The sequence below is a fragment of the Penicillium diatomitis genome (genome assembly GCF_028827545.1).
Source record: "Penicillium diatomitis strain IBT 30728 chromosome Unknown utg000001l_segment0_segment0, whole genome shotgun sequence".
Taxonomy (NCBI): Eukaryota; Fungi; Ascomycota; class Eurotiomycetes; order Eurotiales; family Aspergillaceae; genus Penicillium; species Penicillium diatomitis.
The window spans coordinates 3,384,996-3,397,045 of record NW_026623173.1 but is presented as its reverse complement, the minus strand read 5'-3'; the positions used below and the strand labels follow the sequence as shown (position 1 = coordinate 3,397,045).

The 12,050-nt window shown below is 51.4% G+C and overlaps 4 protein-coding genes across 4 annotated transcripts; 3 read left to right on the top strand and 1 right to left on the bottom strand.

The window, feature by feature from the left end:
- Window positions 1–3,342: 3,342 nt before the first annotated feature.
- On the top strand, window positions 3,343–3,715 carry N7539_000952 (uncharacterized protein; the record flags this gene model as incomplete). Its single annotated transcript, XM_056930556.1, has 2 exons — window positions 3,343–3,397; window positions 3,492–3,715. The coding sequence occupies 2 exons, from the start codon at window positions 3,343–3,345 to the stop codon at window positions 3,713–3,715; spliced, it is 279 nt and encodes a 92-aa protein (XP_056794849.1).
- Window positions 3,716–3,796: 81 nt separating this feature from the next.
- Window positions 3,797–4,459, top strand: N7539_000951 (uncharacterized protein; the record flags this gene model as incomplete). Its single annotated transcript, XM_056930555.1, has 3 exons — window positions 3,797–3,861; window positions 3,940–4,002; window positions 4,111–4,459. The coding sequence occupies 3 exons, from the start codon at window positions 3,797–3,799 to the stop codon at window positions 4,457–4,459; spliced, it is 477 nt and encodes a 158-aa protein (XP_056794848.1).
- Window positions 4,460–5,520: 1,061 nt separating this feature from the next.
- Window positions 5,521–6,186, bottom strand: N7539_000950 (uncharacterized protein; the record flags this gene model as incomplete). Its single annotated transcript, XM_056930554.1, has 1 exon — window positions 5,521–6,186. The coding sequence occupies one exon, from the start codon at window positions 6,184–6,186 to the stop codon at window positions 5,521–5,523; it is 666 nt and encodes a 221-aa protein (XP_056794847.1).
- Window positions 6,187–8,371: 2,185 nt separating this feature from the next.
- Window positions 8,372–11,305, top strand: N7539_000949 (uncharacterized protein; the record flags this gene model as incomplete). Its single annotated transcript, XM_056930553.1, has 1 exon — window positions 8,372–11,305. The coding sequence occupies one exon, from the start codon at window positions 8,372–8,374 to the stop codon at window positions 11,303–11,305; it is 2,934 nt and encodes a 977-aa protein (XP_056794846.1).
- Window positions 11,306–12,050: the final 745 nt, after the last annotated feature.

The following is a 12,050-nucleotide window of genomic DNA, read 5'->3' as shown; positions in this document are numbered from 1 at the left end:
TCTCACTTTCATCTTCGTCTTCCCATCCAGTTCCTGACTTGGTCGGGTTCCTCCCGATTTTCGCTTTCTGTGGGGCACGAATCCTTGGGGTCCAGTCGTCCAGTGCAGTTTGGTGCACTTACCTAGGTCAGTTAGGAGTAGTCTCGCCTTGGGTGTCCCTGACACCTGTCGTCTGATACACGGTCTACTGACACTATGTATCTATGTCGTGTCTAGTAGACAGTGTCTACTAGTCCACTGTCTACTATCTACTAGATAGTAGATAGTATCTTGTAACCGACTACTCTACGGTACACGCCTTGCCCACCCCATTCAAGGTTTCTGGGTTCCTCGTCGACGACCCTCCTAGGTGGACAGTCTGGCTTCGGACAACGATGCCTCATTGACACCATGCAGAAAAGAAGCCACGACGTTTACTCAACATATCTGCTGGTGGGGGCATCCCCAAGACTCCTGCAGCCAGAGGCGTTACGAAGCCAAACAGATGGGAAGTATAAACCCTTTGTTGATTCGTTCCACTCTGCGTCTTCCGACATGAGGATGGCTTTCCTTTCTTTTTCCTATGTCCCAATTCCGTAAGCCGCAAGCAAAAAAGCGGACCCTCGTCCCATCATTTTACATCATTCTTTGGGGGGGGGGGGGAGAGGGTGGAGGAGAAAGTCTTTGGACGGCGGAACAAAACCTCTTATACTTTCTACGCTAACCTTGAAGGGTTGTTGAGATTTGATTTCTCGTTGATTTTTGAATTTTTGGTTTTCGCAGGGTCAGTTTGCCTTCTGAGTGGTCCAATCTATTTTCTTCTCGTTATCCATCAGTTGTTTTCCATCAGCCATTTTTTCAAAGTCTTGTCTTGCTTGCCTACGTGTGTTGTAGTGGGCGTGACGGCTGTCATGTAGTAGTATGTACGATGTAGTATGACTATGTACTCTTCCTGGGAGCTGGCTCGGATCCGACTTTGATCATGATGGGGCCGCCCAACTACTCTGATCGAGGATGTCATCTCTCAATGAGAGATGGCACGGAGGAATAGGATACCACTTGGTGACCTCCTACAGGTACCTAATCATGTACTCTCCTCCCCAGTCATCACCGAGAGTTCACTTGTAGGGGCAGGGCGTCCTTGCGTTGGGTACCTCATGTAGTGACAGGCCCAGATCCTGGGCATGTCATCACACTGCTGTTGTAGGGGAAAAAACTCCCCCAACTCACCACCACCACATCTGTCCATGTTGTCGGTTCGTAAAGTTTACTAGAGACTTCAACTTGCCTAAAGTTTCCAGATGGTCCAGCGTCATCGCCCCCAATCGTCGTCTTTGGCACATTAACCTTTCTGGGGCACGGAATCCACTCGACCCAAGAGTGGAAGCTCCCTTGGCCCGTTAAGGATCGATACAGTGAAAAAGACTCCGTGCCGGGTGGACTCCAGACTGGCAGACAGAGAGAGTCGGAGTGTTCGTGACTGGGCTGGTTCAAGTAGGAGACGCGAGGAGAGACTACGACGAACGAGGCAACTTCATCGCTTCCTCTCCCTTTCTCCTCCTCCCAACCCTCCCAACCTTCCCCCCCCCCCCCCCCCCTTTACGTCTTTCCTCTCGTTTGCTGGTCGAACTAGTGTCATTCGGGGTATCTGGTTCTCCGACCTTGGCTTGAGTCGGAAAATGCAAAAGACCTTGTCAACTGTGGGGGTTCCCCCCTCCAAAAAACGAACTCAGCAAATAGACACCGAGCCACGCCTCACCCTGAAGAGGACCGAAGTCGGCCCACTTGGTGAAGATCGAAGGATTTCCCAATAGCCGCTTACTACATACTGTTTTGGTCAGGGTCAGATTTCTGGAAAACAGAAAAAAAATAAAAATAAAAGCAGAAAAAAAAAACCAAAAAAAAAAAAAAAAGGAACCGCCAACGATTACGATTTTCGTCCAGTGGGAAGAACATGGCCCGAGATCAACCGCTACCGATGGACGATGATGGTCGGTTTAGACGAAGGCGTTTCAGACCCATTTTGGCTCTTGCATCCACTTTCAATCTTCCTCCTGGAGTGGCTTGAAGAGGAATGACTGGCATCTCCATATCCATCCCCAGTGACCCTCAGCACTCAGACCAAGTCTTTGCTTCTCGTGGGACTTGGGCCCCAAATCATAGAATTCTCCGCGGTCTTTTTACGTGCCCCAAGGTGGATCGACAGTCGACTAATCACAACAAGAAACGCTGCGTGCCTATCGTTGAATACTGGGCATCGTTTCATACTCGACAGAACTCCATATGTGTCCAGTCGAGCTCGAAGTTGAGCCCCGAAAGAAGTCACCACGAAACATAAGAACGAAGAAAGAGAGAGCAAGAGTTGCGGGGACCCTCTGGAGCTCTCTGAGCTTGACCTGAACGCCCTGGCCAAAGCTCGAAGAAATCTCCCCAAGTCCCAAACATTGTTGAAGAAAAGGAAAATCAGAGAAACTCGACAGACACTAATCTCCCTCACGCGCCCGTCTAGAACTAGCCTGATTGGTGTTTCCCTTTGCGACGTTTGGACGCAAAGATCGAAAAGGCTCCAACTGCCCGTATCAACCTCGTCTCTCTTCCTATACAAAAAGACAGCCGTACATCTAACTTTCTGTTTTTCGTCTTCAATATCTTCCTTTCTGTGTTTGGTTTTTTTTTTTGTTTAACATCACTTTTCGGACCAAAGAACCGTTCCCCTTCCCCCCGTGGCTTCACGTCTTACGCCTCTCGGATCCCCCCCCCTCTCGTCAAGCCGCTTTGGGAGTATGGACTCGCTTGTGTGAGAGTCCATGTCGTGAATTCAAAACAGCAATGTCGCCCGAGACCTCACACTCGTACCAATCTAAGTCACAGACGAGGTGTCAAACCACTCTGCTCTCGCACACAGATACTGAGATCTATCCGCCGACGCTCGGGTCAGTCTCAATCGATCCTGCTTATCAGCAACGGGCAACATTCCCTCTTGAATCGCATTACTCTTGGCCCTTTGCAACCTTGGCGCATAGTGTGGGATCCGGCTCGCATCCATCGCAAGCACTGCCGGTGTCTCTGCCATTGCAATCGAGCATAGCATCGTTGCCAGTGGGTTCGACTGTTCAAACCGCGGCGACTCATTACGATTTCGAATCTTCTGCGGAACCTGTCAGAGCCAAGCAGGCATTTGCCCTTGGTAATCGAAGATCGACAGTGAGCAACGAAACCAGAGGGTCAGTTGACCTATCCCACACACAAAACGAGAAACCCCATACCTCAAATCGCCCAGTGGGCTTCGGAAAAGCTCCTCGCCACGCACAGAGCTGACTCTGCGAACTGTCTGATAGAAATCCAGATTTCTCCGCCTACTCAATGTCAGCAGCTTCGAGTCCGTTTCCAATCGCTATGATGCAGCAACAAAACGACCGTGAGTGGTCCTGCTCGATCCGATTTGGCTGGATCATCCACCTTCTCTCTGCTGAGAAATAGCTGCCGTTGCGACCCTGCTAACCTCAGTGCAGCCTATTTCTGGGGTAATCGCTCCTTTTCAACTCAGCCTCCAACGAGCAATTTCAATCACCAGCTTCCATCGCAATCCCCCTATACGTCCACTGCATTTCCTCCAGATTACCAAATGCCACCAGGCGGGCCCGCATATGCAAATCCTCACCCACCGCAACAATCTTCACCGTACCTACCAGTAGCTTCGGAGGGTATTCCGCGCCCGATTCATGGCCAGAGGTAAGCGCCAACTACAAGCATCACACGCGTTTCACTTGAGAATCTCGGCTGACGACTCTTTACGAGAAGCCCGCCTTTAGCCCCGATGGCACGAGCTTTTCATACCCAATCCGCTCCAGCGGTCTTGACTGATCAAACTTGTACGACAGGGTGAGTTGTCGGTTTATAAGTGACGGAAAACATGATCTTGACAATGGTCTCATGTCTTTTTTTTTCCCCCTCATCCAGATCCACACCGTATATGATGAACCCACAATCTGCGTATTACTATCGCGAAGCACCCCCGATCCCGTAAGTTTCCCACATTGGAGTGAGCTTGTTCCCGCTTGTTTCTTCCCCCCCCGCCCCCCCCCCCCTCTTCTCTCTGTGAAGCTTATCCTGACTGCTCGTCCCAACCAGATCAACCCATTCCTCACATTCCTCCCCGATCAGTCCTCAAACATCATCAATGCCCCTAGAAACCGTCTTCCATTCTCCCTCCGCGGTTTCATCGACAGACTCGAGAGAGCGTTCTTTACGCGGGTCCAGTTCACGACCTCGACCGCAATGCTGGGATCATGGCTGTGATGGCCGAGAATTCTCAACATTTAGTAACCTCCTGCGACACCAGCGTGAGAAATCCGGCGTAGTTGCAAAGGCCGAATGTCCCGTTTGTGGAGCGGTGTTTACCCGCACTACGGCCCGCAATATCCATGTTGCGCAGGGCAAGTGTAAGGGTCCTTCTGGACGGGAGTCTTCGACAGAATAGAGAGAATAGGGAGAGGGCTATCGCGACTCGCGAGAGTGAGATTTGGGTGTACAATATTGGAGTTGAGAGGCATTTTCTGAACGCGGGATTTTATACTTGCATTTGGCGTTGTGTTGGGGTTGTGGGAAAGCTTCTAGAGCTCTTGTTTTTTTTTTTTTTTTCTTTTGGTTTCTTTTTCTCCCGTTGGGGTCGTTTTTCTCTGATGTTCTCCTCGGTGCGACCTTGATCTATCCGTCAAGGTCTGCACATGCCGTGTACGCTGGCAGTATATGGTTATGACGGCCACCCAGAAGCTGTCACGATAGATATTGCATATTGTGGAAGTAGACGACTTGTTTTCGTCCAGAAAGACTCGGTCACTTTCATCTATTTCGTGAGGGTCCCTAGGTGAATTCTGTATTGGAATGATCTACTGACAGTAGCAGTCTCGCAGAGTATTCTTGTGTTTGGGGAAATGTGAGCCTTTTGCTACCGGAGGTACTGAAGTGATGCTCATCTTCAATTCCCGAGATCAGGTTTCAAATGAGTACCGAGATGAACTGGAAGTTTTATGTATGACGCGAGGTCCGACAGTACTACTGCCAATGTAGGTGACAAAGGTACTAGTCCTCCTTCCGCATCAAAAATAAACCGCACCGGGTAGACAGGGTGCAGAGCGGGGAGAAGGCCGAGCAACCGATTGTTTTGCGCAATTGATCGGATGATGCCAAGGGAAGGACGTATATCTGGAAGACAAGAGAGTCTTTGGAAATCTACCAAGAACGGCAGAGAGGAGCTGAACAGGTGCAAAGAGGATTCTTGGAAACGAGGACGCTTTCCATCTCGTTAGATAAGTTGTCGCTCTTATTAGACAACAAAGCCCATCGATTTGGCCATAACAAAGGAGATCAATACATCTCCTGGATTCCATAGGTAAATTTCTAAATGTAACATAACTCCAATACACCACCTCAAGCGCCCGGACCTCTATCTATTCTAGAAGCTACGCAACTTACAAAAAAGAAAGAAAGAAAAAAAATATATATTGCTTTCAAACAGCTCATTCGGCTCCCCGCCCCCACTCAGCTCGACGACACCGCTCCAACCCGAGTCGGCTTTTCAATCTGCTCTTCCTCGCTTGTCTTCTCCGTGGACATGAAGACCGAACCCAAGAGATTGAGAGGATTGTTTATCCGAACCACCATACACCAGTACAAGGTGAACCCAACAAGCACAATCTCATCCCTCGCCCTCACATCATGGGCCTTGGGTCCCAGAATCTCAATCGTGGCCCACTTCTTCGGGTTCCACATACTGGCCGAAAACTTGGCCACGGGCTGCTGCATCTCATCCACACAGATAAAGTCCCAGTTCTTGAAGCCGCTCTGACTGGTCCAGGTCATTTTCACGGGGGCGCCTGAGTCGGAGAAGACGGTGGATGTGTGGCTGTAGATGGTGCGCAGTCGGTGCTGGGCCTGGAGGGTGCCTTTGACGCCGTGCAGCTCGTAGTCGGGACTGATGCTGATGGCGTGGACCGAGCTGGTGCCCATGATTTTGTCATCGGGGGCAGTTTTGAAAGTCAGCTTTGACGTGAGGACGTTGCATGAGACGATGTAGAGCGGGGTTTTGCTTTCGTCGCTGGCGTCGGTGACGAGGGATTTGAATTGACTCCAGGCAAAGTCGACCGATAAGGTGTGGGTCTGGGCAGATGCGTGGTGAGGAAGGGTGGTCATGGACCTTTGATCCATCTTGGGAGAGTGTGGATTTTTTTCCATGAGGTAGGACAATGAGGTAGCTGATTCAATAGGTTCCATGCGGCATGTTCACCCTTGTATGATGGACAGACCGAAAGCAAAAAAAAAAAAGGGAACAGAGGATGAGCGGAGTACGGAGCTCTACTATATATGACTATCTATGCCTGACAAGTGCCAAGGTCCACCTGGCACCTGCCATCGGCCAAGCCAAGCCGAAACCACCATGCCCCAGAAACCTTAAAAGCGCCTTATAAGCACGATGGACATCCACAGCCACGCAAAAGAAAGCTGAGCTGGCTGTAGATCCCACAGGCGCGAGCGTTGCCGCAGGTCGTTGATTCGGTGTAAAAGGGAGCTGTCGGTAGACTCGGTAGACTCGGTAGTGATCCCCAATCCACCTTGTGGCCCCCACGTCATGGGGGTGGAGCCGGACCTTCGATCCAAAGTCGGCGGTAGAAATAGACGTACCGCAGCGCAACATTGCATCAGATTAGGAAGTTGCTGGGACGAAAAGACCCAAGCCCTCGAACTGCCCAGTGGAGACCATGCCAAGCCCGGATCAGACAGGTCTCTCTAGCCTGATCGGGCGTAAGGTGCCGCTGCACCAATTAGAAGGATGAGACTGGGTGGGATGATGTCATACATCCGACGTACACTACGGAAGAGTGCCCGACCTTTACATTTCACTAGCAAAGGATCCAGCGGCGTCTCCGATGCATGTTGATGGCGGAGAGCAGAAGAGATATGATCAATAGTAGTTTCCAGTCGACAACTCACTGAATTCTTATGCGAGAAGTGTCCATGGTCAGAGCAGGTACATATTGATGATTCTGTGCCGAGTTAGCGCTCTTACCGTGTTGTATTGCAATTCACGCACCTATGGCAAATCTTGCCATGAAAGAGATTCCTGGTAACCCATGGAAGCGTGAAATAGTCAACAAGAACGTCAAAGCGGGAAAATGAATGGTTCTCAGCTTCTTTAGTAATACTCAGACCCTGTAAATGGATTATGCACCACTGCCAGGTCTGTCTACAATCTACATGCATATGCCAGTCACTCAGTTGAAATTTAAAGATTTCACCTTTTGAAGGAAAAAGGCAAAATTGCCATGCTCTGCATAATATTCAGGGTTTTGGATCCAGACCCAGCAAATGCCTGATGTGAAGGAAGCGGCTTTAAAACTCACGAGGAACATGCTGGAGAAACGTGTCCCTACTTAACCCATCGTTCGCGTGCCTCATTGGCAGTCGTACAGTATGGTGTATACCAGTCAATCGCAAATTTCTTGTTGCGCCGCCCACACATCGCGAAAATGGCCGCGTACATATCAATGCAGAGAGACTCGTGGATGTCTACAATTGCCCTAATTATCTCATTCATCAAAGGAGCACAGGTGGCCTAGAGCGGGACACAAGTTCAACCGTTGCGATGGCGGAGCTTCCAATTCACCCATCATCTTGATTCCTGTCTGGTTAGCCCACCGGTACATCGTGCATAGTGCCTTCACCTGCACCGAGCCCACTTGGTCCTTGACACTCGATGGATATCGTCATGCTTTATCCTTCTGCTACAATATACATCAGCTCGCCAGTTTCCCCTTTGCCTGAAGTGTGCGACAGCACCATCCAGCTATCAACTTCATATCGTCATGGCGCTTTGCTGACCACCATCCAGCCAGTCCTTCCGGCGGCTGAGTATTACTCATGTGGTAATCAACCACTTCGTGTGTGGCTGCCGAGGATCCCCTCGTAGTTGAGGTATCAACTTTGCATTCTCAACTCTACCATTCAGAAGATGATCACTATGGTGGCCACTTTCCATTGAATGACAGAAGGTGCTATCGAATAGACCCGTGGTCCACTGCAAGTGGTCATCTGCGTCGAGAGAAAGGGGTCAAATGACTCGATCCTCAAAGGAACATGGATGCCTCAGGCGACAAGACCCTGGTGACTCAATCGGTCCCATCGTGCCGCCCCCCCGCCCATGATCAATCTCCACCGCAGGTGGACGACCGCGTTGCGATCCCTCTCCAACAACAAACACTCGTGCAATCTGGGCTTAGCGTAAGAAATGCCTGCTTCTGTCTCAACAATCTCAATTGTACGTCTCTGTTGGAAGTCCATCTCTTACCGAATACCTTTGAACCCGATATCAAACAAGACGTGAAGAAGGCGAGGTATGGCCTCGATCTTCACCTACGACCCGGACCCGCCCAGGGTGTCCTCTCCATGGTCGACTTCAGGGTCGTCGACTCCACAGGTCAATCAGTCGTCCCAGAATAGCCAAACTGGGAGAAATGGTCTGCCTGTGCGAACGCGATCTAGCTCCCAGTTGAATGGCGCGCCGGACTTCTTGTCGGATTATGGAATCACCAAGCTAGAGCCTGAGCCTCAAGAGGGGCCCACGGAGTACAAGCTACATCTACTGCTTCGTCCTCGGCGGCCTTACCTGTCCATGTCCACTGGCAGTGTGGTTGCAGGATCGTACCATTCCCGAGCATCAATCGCAGGCCCCACTTCGTCTTCTTCGTCTCCGGCACCAGATGCAACTCCCCGACCAATGCAGGCCAAATCGGCCCAAAGCCGCCAGCAACGGCTTCAGGGGCTGACTACACAGCTGCTTTGGCGCTTACAGCAATCATCGCCATTTCATTCGTCCACGACGGCGAATCTGGTCGTTCCTGTGCTTCCGGATGCAACTCCTCAGCTGGGGGTTCCTTCCAAGCCCGCCCGTCTCTTGCCCGGCCTCGAAGAAAGCCAGGGAGCTTTGTACGAAATCGGGGTCGCCGATGATGGCACTTTCGTCGGTCTCACCGAGGACGAGCTTGACGAAAGTGTCACGAACTTGCAAGCAATGTCTGCAAGCTTGGGATGCAAGGTTGAGATCCTGCGTCGGGTCATTGTGGGCAAATGCGAATGGGCAGACGATTCCCCTGCGGCGCCTCCGGACTCTAACAAGTTTCACCGGGCCAACCTGTGGGTTGCGGAAGCTTTGGTTTCCCCAGATCTGGACTACTATAAGTTGACGTCTTCCCGGGGACGGCGAGACAATGCATCCAGCTCCTCCCAAGTGAGTACTGCCGCCGTTGGTAGCACAGAGGAAGATTCTTCCACAACAGAACAGATCCGGATTTCCATTGCGGGCTCCAGCGCATCTGGAAAATCTTCCTTGGTGGGCACCCTAACATCGTCCATATTTGATAATGGCCGAGGGAGCAGCCGACTGAGCTTGCTGAAGCACCGCCACGAGATTTCCTCAGGAATCACCAGCTCCGTTGCGCAGGAACTCATTGGGTATTCGGGGGGCTCAACACCGACGGTGGTGAACTATGCGTCCGGCAATGTGGCTGCATGGGATGATATTCATGCCGCATCTCGTGGGGGTCGTTTGGCCTTTGTCTCGGACCTTCCAGGGTCGGTTCGGTATCTCAAGTCCACCTTGCGAGGTCTCCTGAGTTGGGCACCCCACTATGTCATGCTTTGCATTCCTGCTAATTGCGGCGACGAGACAAGTGTCGATACTGATTCACTTGCCGAGCCTGCTAGTGAAATCGAAAGATGCTTGGCGTACTTGGATCTCTGTCTGAAACTCGACATGAACATTGTCATCGTCATCACTAAACTCGATGTTGCCTCGCGAGGAGGCTTGCGTGAAAATCTAGCCAAGGTTCTGTCTGCGCTCAAGACTGCAGGCCGGAAGCCAGCCATGCTGCCCGCCTCGCCCGCAAAGGATAAAGCATTGAATCTCCAGCAAATAAGCGCTGCTGATAGCAATGATGTGCGGAAGGTTTTGGCAGCGGCAAGTGACCAGTGGCCTACTACCGTGCCCATTGTTCTGTGTAGTGCGGTAGATGGTACTGGCGCTGGCAAGCTCCATGCGTTGCTACGTTACCTACCAATTCCGACCCGCAGACCGCAGAGGGGATCAAGAATTGAACGGTCACTGGGTCAGCTTGGCACCCCTTCGGTAGTGTTTGACATTGATGAGGTATTCGCCATCCCGCCTTCAAAGGTCTATTCTGTGTCCGCCGATAAAGAGGGCAACCAAAGCCGTGGCATGGTTCTTTGCGGCCTTGTTCGCCACGGTAGTATCTCAGTTGGGGACGAGATGATAGTTGGACCAATACTTGTTGATACCTCAACGGACTCCAACGGAGACTCGGCACATCTCCTCTCACGTAGCAGCGGGCCAGGTGTCTCTGCTGCGTTCCCAGCCTCCCTCTCCCACGGAATTCTTTCCAGCAGAGACAGCTCGACCCAAGTCAAGTGGCACCGTATTCGTGTGATCAGTGTCAGAAACCTCCGCCTGCCGGTACGTCGTCTCAAGGAAGATCAAGTCGGCACTATTGGGATTGAGCTGCTTGCGTCGGCGGACGACGAAAAAAATTCTCGCATGAGCCGAATCAGAAAGGGCATGGTACTTGCAAACCTCAGTCCAGATCTGAAACCAAGTCGGACGTTTCCCGTGCCTCGGCCGTCAACTGTGTCATTAGCCTTTCACACGGGCTTCACAGCAACATTCCCTGCCGCGGAATTCTCGGCGCTGAACTCTCCGCCCTTGCTACTAGGCGGCAATGCGATTGCCTACACTGCCAACGTACGCACCACCGTCCGGGTCGTCAGCATGGCTCTCGCAGGCGCTAATGACGACTGTGGCTTGGACTCCCGTCACGACTCAAGATCTTCATCTCCCACAGAGCCGGAATTCTTCAGCTTTGACGGTGACGACAAGTCCTCACCCTCGCCTTCAAAAGACAAGGCCGGTCGAACGACTCGTGCACATGGATCCATTCAGCGACGCCCATCCGCCAACGACATCAGCGTGATGGTGTCCGGAACATCAGGTGACGGAGCCAGTGCCTCTACCGCGATCAACGAGGACGTCAAAATCACATTTGCCCTCATCACATCCGTGGAATGGATAGAGCTTGGCCTGCAAGTTCTCGTCATGCCGGGCGTGTCTATGACCGCCTCGACCGGTGTTGTGGCGTCTGCTTCACCGGCAAACGGCGGCAACAGCTCCACGATAGGCGGTGTCACTGCCATTTCCGTACTCAAAGGCTTCGTAGGAACGATCAGCGAAGTCGTCCTTGGCAAGCCCGTGTCGGGTTGAAAAAGCTAAGCTGTTTTGTATATTGACTAGAGACGAGTGTGTGTGTGTGTGTGTGTGTGTGTGTGTGTGTGTGTGTGTTTCGAGCCATTGTTGAACATTCGACCTGTCTATTTTAGCATTGCCAGGGCAAGGTGCAGAGTATTTTTTCAGATCGAAGTAAGAATCTTTTGCTTGTTCCTTCATTTCTTTCATGTCGCTTCTTGGGTGAAGAGGGTGTGTTGGTGACCTCTCTACTTGTGTGACATCGCTCGAACCTTTGAGCTTTTGTAATCATCTACGACACGTTAGTACCTACCTAACTCATCCGCCTCCCAGTTGGAAGTCAGCGAGATTCAAACCTAGCAACCAATTACTGCCACCGTTCCTTCGTACTTGAAAGGGAAGCTATATAGACATCAATAAGACCGGAACATAGCTACGGCTCCAATTGGCGCTAGATGCTCACTTGTCGCGTGGAAACCCTTTCAACATTCCTCTTCGAGCGACACTCAAGTGCTCCATCAACTAATTAGGGTATATTTGTGCAGGTATCTGAGGATCGAGACCGCGCCGACGGGATATCACGATGCATGTCGGGCTGGGGTCGATGTGATTATCTGAGCCCAGTGAAATGGACCTACTAGATCAATTCGTGCTTTAAGGGGGAGAAAAGAAAAAGAAGATCAAATTCGCGGACTCTCAAGACCAAAGTATCTGAATCTACGAGGTGATCATCATGCATTGCAACAGATCCTACGCCTTTTCC